General features: G+C 38.4%; 1 protein-coding gene across 3 annotated transcripts in view; it reads left to right on the top strand.

The window, feature by feature from the left end:
- The window catches only part of DCLK1 (doublecortin like kinase 1), a 237122-nt gene that overhangs the window by 147519 nt on the left and 70900 nt on the right, over positions 1-18703 (top strand). For all 3 annotated transcript variants that reach the window (XM_063149170.1, XM_063149171.1, XM_063149174.1), the window contains exon 5: positions 7898-8014. In XM_063149170.1, coding sequence (XP_063005240.1) covers positions 7898-8014 — 117 coding nt within the window. The remainder of the gene's footprint in view (positions 1-7897; positions 8015-18703) is intronic.

Raw genomic sequence — 18703 nt, 5'->3', positions numbered from 1 at the left:
ATCAGAAGTATTTCAGATTCACTGAGACAAGCAGGTTTTTAAGAAATATTCTAGTTTTTTCTGCCTAAAAATGCAGAACTCGAAAATAATTAGATATTGTGCCTCATCAGAAAAGCTGTTGCACTGATGAAAACTGTTTTTTCAATCCTTTTTTTTCCACTGCAGGAATCTTTCATGATAGAAGATTTCTTTTCTGATGTAAAGCAATATTTAACATAATGTTGTTTTTGTAGACAAAATATTAATGTGGAGCTTTGTGTGAGATGAATCTGACAAAAAGGTTAGGACTTGGAGAAGGTGGGGAGATAAAATCTACTCATACACAGTAAAATTACAAATTACAGCAAAATCTTTTGTTATTGTTTGTATTAAGTAAAAAAGCCTATAGGTCTTTCTTACTAGTCCAGAGATACTGCATCTAATTAGGGTATTTTCCCCAAAAATGAAAACCTAAAATTTGTATCTGATAATTCATGAATATCTGATAATTCATAGGATTCATCCTTTCTAACTTACAAGTTCCTAAGATAGGTCATAGAAATGAACACTGAAAAATGTTCCATTGAACATCCATTGTTTCATTGTAGAAGGACTGTGGGGTGAATAGTTCATAATTCATCATATTTTTATCTAGCATTAGATGAGTTTATCCTCCCAACAGTGTCCTTAAGACACATGGAAGGAACATGTTCGGAGAAAGAATTGTAAATACTTGAAGAAACATCTTGATTTATATGTAAATCTGTTTACCTCTTCTGGTAAATATTTAGTCTTCAGTGGATTTAGAAACATTTGAATTCAGAATCTGAAGATTATACATTAGAGTAGAATAATATATTAGTGATAATATCATATATTATGTAGTTGTAATAATACTAGTGGTGATAATACATTTCTAATGTCTTATGTCTCAATGAGGTATTTTTGGAGTAGTGCATACATCTGAAAACATTCTGAAAACATTCATTCAAACAAAGCGATTTGTGTTCCTGAGATCTTTCAAGATTCTCTATTTTCTTCATGTGTAATAAGTAATAGATGGCTTTAATAGTTTGTACTTTACTGTATATACTTACCCCAGTTTCAAAATTGGAGAATGATTTTTCACATGAAAGAAAATCTAGCTGTTTCTGTATTTTACACCCCAATCAAAGAATATTTCTTTGCAGAAAAAAAAAAAGGAGATTTAGGTAATTGCTTCCACAAGCATTTGGCACACAGTAAAGTAGAACTCCTAATCTTTATCATGTGTGGAAGACCAATTACTGGTAAGAAATCAAATCAGAAGATCCAATGTCTCAAAACCCTATGCATTTACAGTGACATAGAGCTTAGAGCATGGGATCAAACTTAAGGATTTTGCATTCTACACATACATCGCTGTCCACCCGCATCTGCAAGTGTTCAGGAACACATTGAACAGGAAGACATGCAGGAAAAAAATTGAAGCAGGCACAACCATGACGACAGAAACTTAGAAATTACTTAAACCTCTGTGAAACGCTCTATATCCCTTTCATTTTTGGAAACTGCATGATAGTTACCCTTTTGAACATGTTGTAATTGCAAGTCATAGCTGCCAGTGATTGATCAGTTGGGTAGGGTGAATTGCAGTGTGTATCAATGCCACTAGACAAGAGGCTCTTGCTGAAGAGAGTGAAACTTAGTTCTGCAAACAGAAGATTACTGGCATTAATTGAAGGCATGAATACAGCTGAAAAGTAAAATCTTATTAGCTGCATTAAGAAATAGCAGCATGGGACAAATTACCATTAACATTAAAAACTGAAATTGGTACTGCATTTGGGCTAATGATCCATTGATTGGCCTGAGGACATTGCTGGTGACGCTAATGTCTTTAAGCAGTGGTAAAAGGCAGCAGCCTGGAGCTTACAGCAAAGTGGCTTACCAACAACCACAGACATCCCTGATCCTCCCCCCTTGCTTATCTGCAGGATACAGCTGTTGCTGAAACCAAGTTAAATGTTCTCGTCTTAGAGAAACAGATTGGCAGGGATACTGAAAATATAAAATCTATTCCCAACACACAGACCTCAAAGAAAAGCAAAACACAGAAGAGAGTGATATTTTTGCCCAGAAAGAACTCATGAAGGCCATACAGTCAACTTCTGAGTTGCTGACAAGTAAGCCTTTTTGATCTCCTGGTAATTTAAATAACTTTTCACAGTCTTCTCTAGAAGCACATTAAGCTTTTTCATTTTATGACACATTTATTGCAGATTAGTTACTCTCTGCTGCTTTTTTGCCATTGTAAAATCTAATGAGCGTAGAAGCTAATGTAACATTTTGGAAATGAAACATCATGGGGCTGGAGACTGCAGGCATTGTGATTCCGTGTGTTAGCATCCTTTGTTTACTTTATGCTTACCTCATTTTATCCATTTTGCAGCAGGAAGAGCCAAGAGCTCATAAGTATGTCTGTTGGGCTTCCCCCCTGATTCTGACAGTTCCTGTTGCTGATTGACACCACTGTACAATCACAGTAACTCTATTTTTCTTATCTTGTCCCTACAGTCTTAATTATGTCAGATTGTAACCTTGGGGTATTTTCTCTTTTTTTTCCTCAGCCCTATTGTTAATGTGCAAGAAAGGCCTCAGAACTCTGTGGTAATATTCCATAAAATAAAGGGACTGCGGTGTTACATTTTTAGCCTTACTGCTGTTAGTCTGTACTTCTCTCTCCTACTTTATAGCTTTGTGTGTAGTTATACAATAGAATATCTTATTGCAAGATGTTTTCACTGGAAAATCATTCTTATTTGTATAATATTTTGAGTTGGAAAACAATAAAGTCTGTAAAGTTCAAACTGTAAAGTTGACCTTCTTTTGTCTTGCATTACCATGGGTGTCATCATTTTGTTCCTTTAATCTCAGTCAGTCAATGGTGAGAGGAAGGACTGGGGTTTCATGAAACATTTCTTTCCTTACTGAACATAATATAGAAACACTTGGTGTTTCTTCTTGGCTGGGAATGCCATGCCCACATGAGTGAGAAAGGCAGTTGTCCCTTCTGTCAGGAGTTCAGATCTATTTCTGATACAGTTTTGGCATCAAAAGAAAATTGGGGGAAAACCACTCTTCTGTTACAGTACTTGCAAAGTAATCCAAATACTGTTAATGAGGAGAAGGTATGTATTAATTTGCTCACCAGTTTAGATTCGGTGTAGAAAACACAGTTTCAATAAAACATGCATTTTTCTTTTGTTTTCTCTATACACACAGAGCTTTCCTACAGCAACAGGCAAATTATGGTAATGTCTTAGAGGAACAAGCAGTGGTTGTGTGGTTACTGAGTGGGATCTTTGCCTGCAGTAAAATTTTACTTTACAAACTAAATGTGACAACAGAATTGCATGCATAAACTGTTCCTGGGAGCTGAGACCTATTTAAAACAAGCAGCCTGGGTACACTCTGCCCATGACTGGAAATCCTTTTAGACTCTGGAACTAGTCCTGACCTAGTCTTTGAAAGCATGTGTTTCTTGAGCCTGCTGTGTGCAGTACTGAAGGCTTTCCTACATGGCTCTCCACAGGCCATACCATAGCTCATGTCCTTTAAGAATTAACTCATAAACCCATAGAAAAGATGGCACTTGACAAGTTTACCTTAAAGAGAATATATGCTTATTTGAACTGTGACCTTTTAAAATTTCACAGCCTGTGAATTATTTTTGAGAGGAACAAGAAAATTGTGCCAAAGAAGTTGATAATTGAGCTCAAAAGGGTTTAAACAAATATAAAAATAGGAAAAAAAGATGGTATTTCTGTGACATAGAGTAAATAGGACTCAGTAGAGACAGGGAACTGACTCTACCTAGCACGTGATGCTGCATCTGGAATGCTGTGTCTAGCTTAAAGCTCCCCAGTTCAAAGGAGACATCATTAAACTGGAGGCAATTAGAGAAGGATTATCATTTGGTGTAGCTGGAGCTTTTGCTGTGTGAGGAGAGGCTGAGGGAGCTGGGGTTTTTCAGTGTGAAAAAGGAAATTGCTTCAGGGGTACCTGCCAATAGCCTCCAATGTCAGAGGGGCAGCATCTCTTCTCCATCAAGGTGGTGGAGTCAGGCTCTTCACAGTGATGCTTGGTAAGAGGGTGAGTGGTGATAGATACGAATTGAAACAAAAGTTTTAGACTGGATATAAAGAAAAATGTCTGAGACGCCAGCCTCACTGGAGTCCTGGTAGACAATATCCACTGCTATCCCTGAATCTGCCAAGCTGGTCATTGCGTTGCAGAGGTATCAAATTGGTTGAGCATGGCTTCCTGTTAGTGAATCCATGATGATTGCTTTTGATGGTTTTCTTGTCCTTAATGTGCCTTGAAATTATTTTCATGATTCATTTATCTGTCCCTTTCCCAGGGACTGATGTGAGGCTGATTTCTGTAGTTCCCTGGGTATTCTTGAAGATAGGAGTGAGATTTGCTGGGTCTTCAAATGGCTATCCCAGTCATCACTATCATTCAAAGACTATTGAGTGACTTCACAATGACATCATCCAACTCCATCAGCACCTGCAGGGTGCATCCTGTCAGGTCCCATGGACCTACATGTGTCAGTTTTGCTTAAGTATTCTCTAATCTGATCTTCTTCCACCCAGAATAGTTTTACCTTTCTCCAGACTTTCACGCTGCTTCTAGGACCTGGGATTCCTGCAGGTTTGGCTTGATAGTGAAGACAGGCAAAGAAGCCATTCAATACTTTAGCTTTTTCCACATTCTGTGTCATTGCTGCCCTGTCTCATACACTGGGGCCCTATTTCATGGGTGTGCATTTTCTGTAGTCTTCTTTTTGTTCCCTTTGTGTGTAAAGAAACACTTTTTATTGCTCTTGATGTCTCTCATCAGATTCAATTCTAATTGGATTTCAGCTTTCCTAACTGTGTCTGCATGCTGGGACTTGGACTGTATACCTCCCAGGTTACCTGTCCCTGCTTCCACCTATGTTATGCTTCTTTTTTATGTTTAAATTTGGTCAACAGCAACATGTTCATCCATGCAAGCCTCCTGGCATTTTTGAACATCTCCCTGCTTGTTGAGATGGACTGTTGTGGAATTTGAAGGTGATCTTTTAATATTCCTTAGCTCTCTTGGGTCCCTCTTCTCTCCAGAGTCTTATCCAATGGGACTCTTCCAAGCAGATATGTGAAGAGTCCCAAGTCTGCTTATCTGAAGTCCAGAACTGTGATCTTGCATTTTGCCCTCCAATCCCTTCACAGTACTGAACTCTCCTATCATGGTCACTGCAGCCAAGGCTGCCTTCTGCCTGCACAGTCCCAGAGTCTTCCCTTTTTTTGTGAGAGTGAGCAGAGCATCTCTTCTTACTGTTTTTTTCTGTCACTTGGAATGGGAGGTTGACACCGATGTTCTCCAAGATCCTCCTGCACTGTGTATGCCCCAAGTGGGTTGAAGTGTCCCCCAAGTCATCCAGGACTATGAATATAAAGCTGCTTCAAGCTTTGAGCAGGAAACTGGACTAGGAATTTCTCATGTCTCAACTGGATTATCCTATGATCCTGTGATGCTTGTACATTTCTTGGATTTTCATATGGTCATTTGTGTTTCCTATGGAGAGAGATTGTTTATCCGCAAGAGGTGACTTCCTCTTAGGGCAGTATGCCATTTGTGTGGGGTTACTCACAGGTCAGGGTCTGTAAGTGCCCCTCAGGATGATTTGCAAATGAACTGTGTTTGCATGGCCACGTTTTGGAGGTGGGAGAGGCTACAGGGGTGGCTTCTGTGAGGAGTTACCAGCAGCTTCCCCCATGTCTGGCAGAGCCAATGCCAGCTGGCTCCAGGACAGACCCATTGCTGGCCAAGTCTGACCCAGTTAGATACGGTGATAATGCCTCTGTGATAACATATTTAAGACTGGGTGTTTTTAAGGTATTGAGAGAACCTGAATGAGTATTAATACTTGTATTAAAATAAGAGTTAGGCTTTAGTATGAATTGTGGGAGAGGTATGTAGATAATTGTTTTCTTTACATGCTGGAAAGAGGAGAGCTTTTTACATATTGCATAAAATAGCTGTTTTCTTCATAGACTCTTAAGTTCTTCAACGAAGCAAATGATATATTCTAATGGGTTTCACTTGGTTGAAGCATTCTGCTTTATTTACTTATTTATTGTTGTTTGTTGACCATTGGAATATGCAGTTCCCCTTCCTGACTGTCTCCTGTGAATGAGCACCACACTAGGATTACATCACCGTTTTAACAGGCTGTTAGACGTTTGAAAATTCTGCATTTTTGTTTACAGGCAGATAAAGAACCTGCTTACATTTGCATTGTATATAATTTCTGGAGTAGCTGTTTATGGCAATAAATCAATGTAAGATTCCTGCTGTAGTTACCTAATGGCACCTAATTGAAAGCTTTCATCTGATTCCACCTGTTTTCAGTAGATAATTTCCTCCTAGAGTAAATGTTTTTCTCCATTTCCACTGTTAGGTATAAAACAAGAGAAGTCATCAATGAATCACAAAAAAATGTCAAGAGAAAGAAATTAGCTACTATTGGGCATTAGGAATGTGGAGACTTTGGTAAGAAAAGCTTCTTTGGGAAGATCAAGGCATTTCTCTGTTCCTCTCAGCTCTCACCTGTGCTGGATGTTTCACTCAGTAACGCATCAGTTCTTGCTTCTATTTCCTTGAACAGCTTGATGAAAGACAAACAGTTAGGGCAGCCAAGAGAAATAAATTTCATTACATCATTCTCGGGTGTATATGTTTAAGTTAATTAGTTATGCTCAATTTTATTTCTTTGTTCTCTAATCTGTCTAAACTATGTTACAGGCTCCACTGATCTGTGAAGACTAAATAATGTGCAGGCTTGTACACGGTATTTTCTGACTAGGAAGAAAAAGCTCTTGTTTATTTCTCTTAACCTTTGTTGAGGAACTTTAACCATGGGAATAAAATAGGAAACAGGTCTGGTACAGAACTAAATGTTTACTGATGTATTTTTAAACAAGTGAAGTGTACTGACATTGTCAGGTGAAGACAGTGTAAACATTGCTGCAGAGTTTTAATTGTGTACTGACTAAGAAGTGGATTTTTTTTTCTCAACTGTGTAATATGTCTGATGATTAATCTAGTATCCATTAGGAGTGCAAGACATCAGTGCTATGCACAATAAGTTCTTTCATCCCCAGGCCAAGAACCATTTTGCAGTCGTAATGCAAGGATGCCTACATATCTGTGTGGGTGTACATAAACTCTAACCTGAACATCTTGTAGTGTTCTCGAGTGGGAGGGTAATTTCGCCTCTTCATTGATTTTACTGATGTCTCTTATGAGCGAGCAGTGCCGTTTCCCTCACCTGTGATGAATTGTGTGTGCTACACAATGTGGGCTATTGCTCACCAGAGGATTAAGCAGGAGCAACAAACCTGCTTTATTTTCTTCAAACCTTTCATCGGTGGAAGACAATTGCGTCATCGTGTTCGATTGTAACATATTGATACAGAAACGAAGACTTACGGTTTTTCTAGAGGAGACTGCCTTGGCTTGCCAATGCTTACATTGCATCTGGATTGTTTACAAAAAATGGCTGCGTTACTTGTACTGAAATCTTCAAAAGCAAATAAATTTTATGAGTAGTCTCAGCACAGTTAAATTAAGCTGTCCTAAGTACCTGCAGTAACCATGGAATTTAAAAGTCTGGATTACTGCAGCAGTTCTTTGTCTGGGATATGGTACGTACTGTACTTGGATTTTAATGGAGCCATTTATACAGATTTTATACTTTCTCATAAAACTCCTCAAGGTGAATGGAAACAAGCGTGGGCTAAATGTTTTCACTTCTCAATACTCTTTCTGTTACAGAATCTTGCTGGCTTTCTTAATTGCTAACTTATGCTGTTTCTTTGTCTTCTAGAATGTCGGGTGGTGAAATCCACTTCCTATACTAAAATAGCTTCGAGTTCACGTAGGAGCACCACCAAGAGCCCAGGCCCATCCCGACGCAGCAAGTCTCCTGCTTCTACTAGCTCAGGTAAAGCAAGCAAACAGTCTTTCTTCGCAACAGCAACCATTCTGTTCCAACAGAATGGGCAACGCACTTAAAATAATTCCACATTTCTGTGGAAAAACATTGAATGTATAAAATAGTTGATACTGATAATTCGTGTGGTTTTCTCAGTGACATCTGAGGTCAAGTGTCTTCCCAATACAGAATAAAGCTTCAGCATCTTATAAATCATACTCTGGCATTACAGTGGTTCAATTCACTTCATTTTTTCAAGCATATTTTTGCTTCCAATACCTAAACACGGAGGAGAAAAGATGTATGGTAGTCTTTATACTAGGAACTGAATGAGAAAAATCCAAAAAGTAGCCCAAGTTATGGAGCATAAGAGCTGTGTTGCTGAAAGGGTAATTTTGCAATCTTTTTTAATTTTGTTTCTGAAGGAGTGAGGAAAGGATTTATTAAAGATCATGAGGATATTGAGGATATTGGGCAGGGCAGAGAAAGAATGCAGTTACAGATGTGAATGTGAGGTGCAAAGATAGCTGAGGAAGAAATGTCAGAATTGACCTAACAAACCAGTGATACAGGCTGGAGAAGACACAGCAAAAAACTTCCGAAAGTTCTGTCTGAAGGGCTTTGCTTTGGCTGCCTTTGCAGTAGCTCCCACTAGATAGCTGATGAGTTTTTCAGCCCTGCAGTTTTTCCCTAGCAGAAAAAATAAATAAACCAAAAAGTGAATTAGATTTCCAGTACTGGTGCCTGAAGGTATGAATAATCCTTGGTGTGAGCCATTTGAGTAGACCCATTCAAGCATTTGCAGCATTGCTTGTGAATACAGATTTTGCAAGAAGCAAACATTAGAGCAGTCTGGAAGCCACCTCCCTTTTTGCCTCAGTCTTCTGCCAAGAGGAAAGCAAGTGGCATCCTGAAACCTGCATCCAGCACCATAAGGTCTCTGTGGGGAAGTGGTGATCAGAATGGCCCGGTGCTGGTTTCAAAGAGGGTCGAGATAGACCAACTTGAACTTTTTTTTCTTTTACAAAAAGACAAAGATGAGAAAAAAAGATCTTGCTCTGGGAAGGAGGAAAGTGGGAGAGACACAATGAGGGACAGAGGTGTAGATGTAGGTAGCAGGGCTGGGAGGCAACTTGCCTCCTACACATCCTAGAGAACAGCTGAGATACACAAACTTGAATAGAGGTATTGGGATAAAATATCAGTTGTGAGGAACAAGTCCAGAGTAGCTCTTTCATAGATACGTTAAGTTACTTTCTTTGTAGCTAGGTGGAACAGAGTTAAATTTAACTTTAAGGGCAGTCCTGTTTAGTGTGTGAATGTTACAGACTCTGAGGTTTTTTTCCTAATGAATTTGTGGGTAGAGATAATAAACATTGAACTGTGTATGCTCATTTCTATGTGAAATAAGTGAATAATACCGAATCTATGGGGTTTCTATGGGACTAGCAACGTTTTTTTCTGTGTTGAATATCGATACCATATTAGTTTTGGTCCTGAAAGAAATAATACTCTTTTTACTTAAAGGTTCCGGGGAAGTCTAGGTGAGGAAATCTTAGCTTCTTGCAGTCCACTTCTGTAAATGTCTGAGCAGAATATATTACATACTTCAAAAGATCAGGAGATTATTTTACAGCCTATGGAAAAATGGGAATGTTTTTACTATACAACAACAATAATTAATATATCATTACATTTATAGCAAGAAGTGAAACAGTGTAGTGAAAATATTAAAAATGCAAACTATTTTGGATGGTGCTGTGCTGATGACAGATGTAACCATCTTAAACATTTCTCTGAAAATATATTTATAGGAAGTAGGCACATGTTAGTTTGTCACCAGCAGCATTTCTTCAGGGTTCAGGTCTAGGACCAGTTTTGTTCAATATTTTTAATAGTGTTCTGGATAGAGGAGGTGAAAGTGCCAGTAAAAATTTTGAGGATGATAACAAACTTGGAGGTGCTGAGGACTCTGAAGGAACAAGATGCTTTGCAAAGGGATCTAGGTAGGTTGGAGCATTGGGCAATGATTAATGGGATGGAGTTTAAGAACAAATACCAAATTCTGCACCTGGGATGGAGTAATGCCAGGCACGAGTGTAAGCTGGGAGAGGAGTGGCTGGAGAGCAGCTGTGCAGAAGGGATCTGGGAATACTGGTTGGCAGCTGGCTCGTTACAAGTCAGCGATGTGCCCTGGTAACCAGGAGAGCAAACTGCAACCTAGGGTGTCTCAAACACAGCTCCACCAGCCAGGTGAAAGAGGGGATCACCAGGATGTGTTCAGGGTTGGTGTGGCCTCACCTTGAGCACTGTGTACAGTTCTGGGCACCACAGCTTACAAATGATGGGAAAGGGTCCCAAAGTGGGCAACAAAACTGATGAGAGGGCTGGAAGGTGTGTCCTATAGGGAGCAGCTAAGGACTTTGGGCTTGTCTTGTTGTGAGCAAAGGGCTGAGGAATGACCTAATTGCTTTCTATGGCTTCCTGAGGAGGAGATGTGGAGATGAAGGTGCTGAGCTCTTCTTTCTGGTATTCAGTGACAAGGCACATTGGAATGGTTCAAAGCTGCAGGGAAGTAGGGAAGGTTTAGACTGGACATTGGGGAAGCATTTCTTTTTGAGAGCTTTATCAAGCATTGGAACAGGCTGCCCAGGGAAGTGGTTGAGTCAGCATCCATGGAGATATTTAAAAGATTTGTAGACGTGGCACTGAGGGATATGGTTTAGTGGTAGACTTGGCAGTGCTGGATTAACAGTTGGATTTGATCATCCTTAAGGTCTTCTCTGGTCTAAACTACTCAATGATTCTATAGCTAGGAAGCATTCCTTTACCAAGAAATACTGTGTGGTTGCTTGGATGACAGGTGCTCACCAAAGCCACTCTATTGTGAAGCTCCACTTCTCACCTAAATGTGCTGAAGTTTTGCTCAGCCCTGAGTTGGTCAGGCAGTTGGACTAGATGGTTGTTGTAGGAACCTTCCAATGGAACTATTCTATTTTATTCTATTGTGTTCTGTCCTATTCGATTTTAAATTTGTTAAGCTTAAAAAGGATAAACAACTGAAAGTGTTTCTATAGAATTTATTTTTAGTTAGGGGAACAGCTCTGATTTGGCTGTATCTCTGCTTTTTGCAAGTAGGTCAAATTTTGTGAACATTACAATAAACCTATTTCTAACCTTACATACATGAGTACTTAGATCAGTATTACTTTCAAACAAGGAAACAATATTGTACTAAGCACTTGCTATCAAGAATTGTTTTTAAATCACATAAAGCTAAAACTAGCCAATGATTTTTTAAAAATGCAATTTTATATTAGACATTGCATTTTAAAAAAACAGTAGTAGAAAGAAAGAGGACAATGGTTTTAGACAAAACCCAACATTCTCCCATGAAATGCAGAATGGAGAGATTTCACTTTTCTGCCACCCAGCAAGCATAAAATTGCTGCTTGTTTCTTGGAATTCTGTGTACCTGTGACAGAAGCAGAATAGAGAAATTGCCATCTAGCATACATATGAGCTGATAATTTTTTTCCATGAGGTCTACATTAAATATCTCAGTACTAGAGAAGCTCCTGAATGACTTGTGCATAGCTGGAAGTTATGCTTTTGTTGTCATGTTTTTACTGCTAAGTGTATGTACGTGTATTTTTATTGTATGTTGTTAAACTGCTTTTAGTTAAACTCTAAACTACTTTTAGAGATTTTTCTTGCATTAGCAGTAAACAGGGAAAATAAGAAGAAGAGTAGGTTCTTTGTTCTGATCAAAGACAATACATACATATTACAAAAAGTTAACAGTGTATCATTTTCTGAAGAATTTTGTCTCAGAACAAAGTTGGAAGAAGTAGGGATAAAGGGAAACAGAAAGCACACTTGGTAGTGTACCCTTGACAAAAAGCTGAGAGAGGTGAATGGAAAAGAGCGTGTTGCTAATTAGAAAGAATTCAATTCCTTTTGTTTCTTTTTGATTCTTGCTGCACTTTGAGAAGTCTGCACATTCTAATTGCACAAAAGGTACATATTTCTGCTTCAGACTTAAATTAATGTTCATATCAAGAAAATACACATGGATAATTACATGGGCCAAAAAAGGAAAGTTCCATAGACAAAGACTATGTTAAAAAAATATTCAAATCTCAAAGTTAGATATTAAAACTGGTAAAATTGTCGAATGAAGAGATATCCTTGAGTTAACTTTTATTCTTTTGTGTATGCATCTGTAGTATGGTATAGTCTTTAATGCAGGTATTCAACAGCATAGCTGATTTAGATCATCATTTTTTGAGTTAATGAAGGCAAAATCTTGGGCCATTTTCCCATTATTCAAGAAATAAATGTATAAACAAGGCTAAGACATGTAGACAATCTATTCTGGTTTAGGCACTTAAATGCCATCCTCAACAACTGTTTCCCTTCTTTGACACAGAATTTCAGGTAGTCAATGAATTAAGCCAGACTTTGGCTTACACTAACGATTTATTAATTGGATGAAGTCCATGAGTTCATTTTTCTGAGCAAATGGTAGTTTGGGGTGATAAACTTATTCAAAATCATCCCAATAACATCTGAAGTTGCTTACAGAAATCAAAGGACTTACATGGATGGATTGGTCATTTGTTGTTTTTCTGTGTCTTCTTTTTGCATCTGTAAGTCTGGAACAACAATATTTTACCAAAACCAGTGCTTTGAAGATAAACTCAGTAATGTTAAATTATTTTGGGGGAAATTCTGCTTGAAGGCCCTTGCTTTCCATTTCAGTCTCACCTTGTTGTAGAGACCGCTGACTCTGTGAGGAGCAGGCAAAGGACCCTAAATGTCCCCTCTCCCTGGGGAGCCATTACCCACTGTCCTGGAAAACCATCTCCCTCATTGTCTCATCTGCTACTGGGCAAAAAGGACTCTTAATGACGATTGCAATGCTCTTAGATGACTTTCACCCTTTGCAGGTGCCTTTTGCCCTCTGCTGCCCCTAAAGACAGCCTCCTTGGCTGAAAGCTCTATACAGAACCTACCATAACAGCACTTTCAGGCTTTGCAGATACATGACTATGAGAATAACATCATGGGAATAAGAGGATGAGAAACACCATCTCACAGGTTCTAGAACACACTGCAATGGCAGCACAGGGCTAAGTGGGGGATCTGTGATGGGAAATCAGGCTGCAGGGTTGCAGGGAAAGACCCTTAATGAAACCAGAGGCTGCAAAAGTGATCAGGGCCACAAAGGTTCAAGTCTGTGCTCTGGTTAGCTGAGGGCACAATAAAATGTATCCATCTGTGAGAAACACACACTCACTGTTGTTTTTTGAGCTATGCAATCTGCAGTGAGCAAAAGGACAGCATCTGCCTTTACACCATTTTTTGGCATATTTCAAAGGCATGTATGCCTTTACATAGGTGGTGTTCACCTTTTTTCCATCTTTGTTTTTTCACTTTTTTTTTTTTTTTGTAACAGAGCATATGTTTAATGCACTTATATTTTCCTGATAGCCTTCCTGGCTCCTGAGAACAGATGCATCCTATTTTTATATAAAAACACAGAATAATGTTTTCTTCCAAGAGTACAAGTAAGCTAGGAAGATCTGTGTAAGGGCTGACTTCTCTGTTATTATGTTTTCTTCAGTTTGTTATTTACATCTGACAGTGTTTCAAAACAGTACCACCAGACAGAAATCTCTCTGCAGGAGGATTGCTTTCTGCCTTTTTACAAATCCATTTGAGGTATTGTCTGCTTCAAAAGGTTTTCAGTGTAAATAGAGAAGAGCATGGAACAAGGCAAAGAAGAGAAGCAGAGAAAAGATAGTGTGACCTCCTGAGTAGGCAGAAGGCTGATGTCTGATTCCAAATGCAATAGATAATCCTACCTCTATTTAATTTTTCTGATGTCTTCTTAAAGCCTGTAAACCACTTTGATGTGGTTTTGTTGACATCAAATAATATTTGGGAAAGGGCATAATAAAAGAGACATTTAATTTTGGTGAGACTGGGTATCAGCCCATTGCTGGTGACCAAAAATTATGAATGTCTGATGGCTATTCAGTAGCTGGTGGCTTCTGTCCAGCTGCCATTTAACACCATTGGTGACAGCTTCAGTGTGGGTGAAGAGGTAATAGATTCAAAGAAAGCAGCTATACTGACGTCTTCATCATCGTTATTTTTAATCAAATCAAGAACAGCATGAGATGACTGGAATTACTGTACCCTTGGTCCATTAAATTAAGGAAAGATGCTGCATTTGGGTGAACTCTGGTTTACCTTCTGAAATTCCAGCTCTAATTTTCAGGACTTACTCTCAACAAAAGTAGCTACTTTTTTTTTTTTTCCAGTTTGACCACCTTCTTCAAAATTGTTTCCTTCTCACTTTTTTCTCCCTTCCTGTTTCCCTCAAGTTATCACTCAGAATATGTCAGATGCTTGAAATCTTATTTACAATATCAATTCAGGTGTTAAAGTTTGGTTTTAAAAAGTTATTTAGGAGTTTGGGTTATTCAGTGTGACAGGTGACTATTTCAAGAATACCTGGGTTGATATGTGCCTATTCCAAATGTCAAAGGGAACGTAGTGAGGAATGGATGGAGTAGGTCATGTTACCAAAGACTGTGTGAGGTTCTTTCTTAAATTGTACCTGAGTAAAGAAATTGTGAAACTGCATATTAAATTAAAGCCTAATCAAAACTGTAGATGCTCCCTAAAGAAAAAGTGGATATGGAAATAGGATCTTATGGAAGCCATTCCTAGGTCAGATGCTTGTACTTTTCTCTGCTTGTATAAAAAAAAAAAAAAGAAAAGAAAAGGAAGTAGAGGTGTTCCTCTGCATTAGGGTATGTTTTCATTGTCTGGTGGTTCAACCTTAGGCTCTTATCCAGAAGCAGACCTCCTTCAACCACCTGACTCCAAAAGGTCTTTTGTATCCCAAAGGAAAAAGCATGAGATATCATATTGTCTTCATTCACACTGTTACATTCCCTGTTATAATTTTTTAGCTGAACTTTCCTATTCATAAGGTACTCAGCTGACTGATTTTATGATAAATATGCCGAAGCAAAAATTTCCTAAAGGCAAGAACACACACCCATGGGAGTGATGGAGTCATCCTGCAGACCCAGGGATTTCCAGATGATTTTTGCTTTGATCTTGGCTTCTTTTTAATTTTTTATTTATGATGTTTGTCTTTGACACTAATCAGTGAAAACTTAATTTTCATAATTCTATACTCAGTAACAAAAACAAGGGTTGATAAGAGAAGTTGATTTGGTTATGTTGAAAAGTTTAACCCTCTTAAAGGATGAAAAGTGAAATGCTAAATGAAGGAACGTGCTCAGAAATTGCACTCAGTTCAAACAGACTGATTTGAGAATCCTCATCTTTCTAGTTAGGCAAAACAGTCCAAAAGACAGATTTTCATAAAATCTTATGTGCACAGAGATGTTCTCCTGATTAGTACTACATTAAATTAGCAGACAGTTTCATAGATATCAGCTGAAGTGGGGAGGAAAAAACCCCAAGAGGCACTGAGCTTCTGAGACTGGAGGAAACAACAAATACTGGTGGATAACAGGGAACTGCATTTTCCAGGCAGTCCCCTTTCTTCTCAGATATAAGATATGCCTTCAGTATCTGTGTGTCTGCAGCACTTCTCTGCTTGCTAGTGCAGACATAGGTGACTTTGGGTTGAGGTGGAAGTGCCTGTGTGGGGTTTACAGACCCTGCTGAGCTCTGCACAGCTTGGGCTACACTGTGTGGCTGCCACGGGTACCAGGGACTAACAAGGACTGGTATATTGGTGCCTGCTGGGATGGGGAATGTATACCTGACCTGTAGGTGATCCTTTCTGATCTGTTAATCTGTTGATCAGGTGAAAGTTCTGTGTGGGTCTGTCAGGCCTTGCCTTCAGTGGCAAAGGGATGTTCTACTCTTATCTGCTTAACTTTTTGACATAAACTCTACAAAAGATTGAAAATAAAAAGGTCAGTTTAGCACCAGTTGAAATGAATGCAGTATCTGGGCTTTTTTCTCAACCAACTGCATGCTAAGGTAGAACCTCTAAAGCCTTGTCTTCTTCAGGGAGTCATACTGAGGGCACTTGCCTAATGTGGTGCTCTGTGCACACTGTCTTTTGTCTTGTTAAGACAAAAATGACAAGATGTACAAAAGTAAAATAAAAAAGCAGAATGGACAAAAAGGCAAGATATGGTTTATTTCCTAAATATCTTCTAACTACATAATCTTACTGAGACAAAAATTTTGTTTTGGAAAGGACAGTGAAAAACTACAGAAGTAATTGCAGCAAGGTCAAATAGTAATCTCACATTATCTCCTAACAGTTGCTGAATATGACCTACACATGTTGTGACTTGTGAAAATAATTTTTTAGCTGAACTTTCCTATTCATAAGTTGTGGCTGCAAAAAAAAGCCTGCACTGTTCTTTTCCCTTAGTGTCCTCTTTCTTCTTCACACACACTTTTGTGTTTGGCAAACCTCTTTTTTAAACGCACCAAGTTATCTCTATGTGTTTTATAAAGTACAATATGCTTGCACATCCATCGGCAACTCTATAGGAGACTGATTTTACTGATTTTATTTGTGGCTTCTCAGACTGGCACTCAATGCTTGAATTAATTTTTTCCTGCTTTTTGTTTCTATTACTTAATGAAAATATGCCCTATCAAAGTTTATTTTTTGGAATGCCATCAAAGTACTTTTTACTTGCAGCATTTTCATTAGTTTATTATCATATTATTATTATTAGTATTAGTATTATTAATAAATATTATCATTTATTATTTATATTATCGTATGAAAACCTATTTTGCATTTATCTCAGTAGATGCTGGCATCCAGCTTTAATGTTCTATTTTATGGCTTTCTCCATCCTCGTGTGTGTGCCAGGTGCTGGAAAAGCAAGTACAAAGAGAGGTTCTTGCTCTGTTGCACTTCCTCAGCAAGAGAGGACAGTGAGAAAAGGGGTTCACAGCCAAGCAGTTGCATACATCTGCTCTGAGCAGCCACAATAATTTTGGTATTGTTACAGCTTTTTGATACATATTTCACTGGTGAAATTTTGAACTGATAAATCTTCTTCTTAAGGTGATGGGAGGGCGCTGTGTGTTAAGCTGAATCTATGACCCTTGCCATTTTATGAATAAAAGTGACAAGAAGCCTCTTGCCTCACTCAATAAAATGATCAATCACTGCAGTGATTTACCAATTTCCTATGTCTTTATCTACATCAAGGTTCCCTCTAGGAACATGTGCTGTATCAGTCAGTGAGAAATGCAGAGCAGATACTGGATAGAAATGCAGTTTCCAACAAAAATGCATTCCACCTAGAAATGGATTTTAGGGCAATTTAGTCATCAAGAATGCAGTATTATTATTAAATCTTACAGCTTTTATTCATATATTTGTTGATATGTTTTCTGGTAACGAGCAGCTTATGTAAGAGTGGTGTAATGATTGTAAATGGAGTTCAGGAAGGGGGTCAGAATCACTGCAGTCTCTTCCTGCTACACAGCACCTAATATCACCTCTATTTGCAAATTCAGTCTAATGACTCATAAGCACAGGAAGCCATAAACAAAAAGCTATAAAAGGAGGGCCCCTGGAATGTACTGGGAAAATATCGGAAATTACCATTTCTGTCCTGTTGCAATGTCTGTCTTAAGGATTATATTAATAATATCAGTACTAAGAGTAATGTAATAACAGTAATAGCAGTGTATATCTCCAGGTATGTAGAGCATCCAGAAGGATTCATCTTGTGTAGCTTTGGAAGTTTACACTGCAATGGAGGCTCCTAGTAGATTGTTCATCAGGTCAGGTTTAGATGATAGCTTCAGGATGATACAACTTCTGTTGTGACAGCAACTTGGTTAAAATAAAGTCAAGAAAACTACTTCAGATGTAGAAGCCAATACAACAGGTATGTAAAGATTGGTAAAAGGAATTTCATCTCCAGAGCTAATTGCCATCTCTGGAGTTTCCTAATCAGCTCTCTATAGGGAGTCCTTGTGAGCTCTCAAAAATCCTGGTGCATGTTTTATGTACAGGCACCTTTGTATTTTGGATATGGGTAAGGAGGTGAGAAAACTTCACTTAAATCTGCTGAGGGCCTCAATTCATTAATTGTGCTGTTGATTTCACATGTTACATGGTCAAAATAAGCGCAACTACCATAATTTTCCTTTTTAAAGGCACAGTTGAAGAGATCATTCAAACTTAGTTTAAGCACTCTGGATACTCTGATAGTGACAAGTAAGAAATTTTTAGGATTTATGGTAATATTATGTTTTCTCATCCTAAATAGATACTCATTAACATAATATACATCAATACAGAAATATGTTGATAGTTAAATACACTGTTGCAACTGTTTATCTGGTTCCACTTGGTAGCCTCAAGTTTTTGTCTTCAGGACAGAGTCATTGCTCTAGTAATTCTAAAAAAAGCTGTTGTTGGAAGTTATGGGGAAGGAGTCAATCTATTAAGAACAGGAACCAGTGCCTAGTGCTACAAGGTGTATTGAAATGTATATGTTATCTTCAATTTGGTTATGATAATAAGACCTAAGAGTATCTTCTTGGTTTAAAGAGAAGGCAGAGCACTAGACCTGTTATTGAGCAGTCTCGAGGACTAGCTCTGTGTGAATAGTAGGAGTTTAATGTTGATTTCCAAACTATGCCATAGGTGTT

The sequence above is a fragment of the Melospiza melodia genome, chromosome 2 (assembly GCF_035770615.1).
Source record: "Melospiza melodia melodia isolate bMelMel2 chromosome 2, bMelMel2.pri, whole genome shotgun sequence".
Taxonomy (NCBI): Eukaryota; Metazoa; Chordata; class Aves; order Passeriformes; family Passerellidae; genus Melospiza; species Melospiza melodia.
Note: the sequence above shows the minus strand (reverse complement) of the source record. Positions and strands in the feature narration are given on the sequence as shown.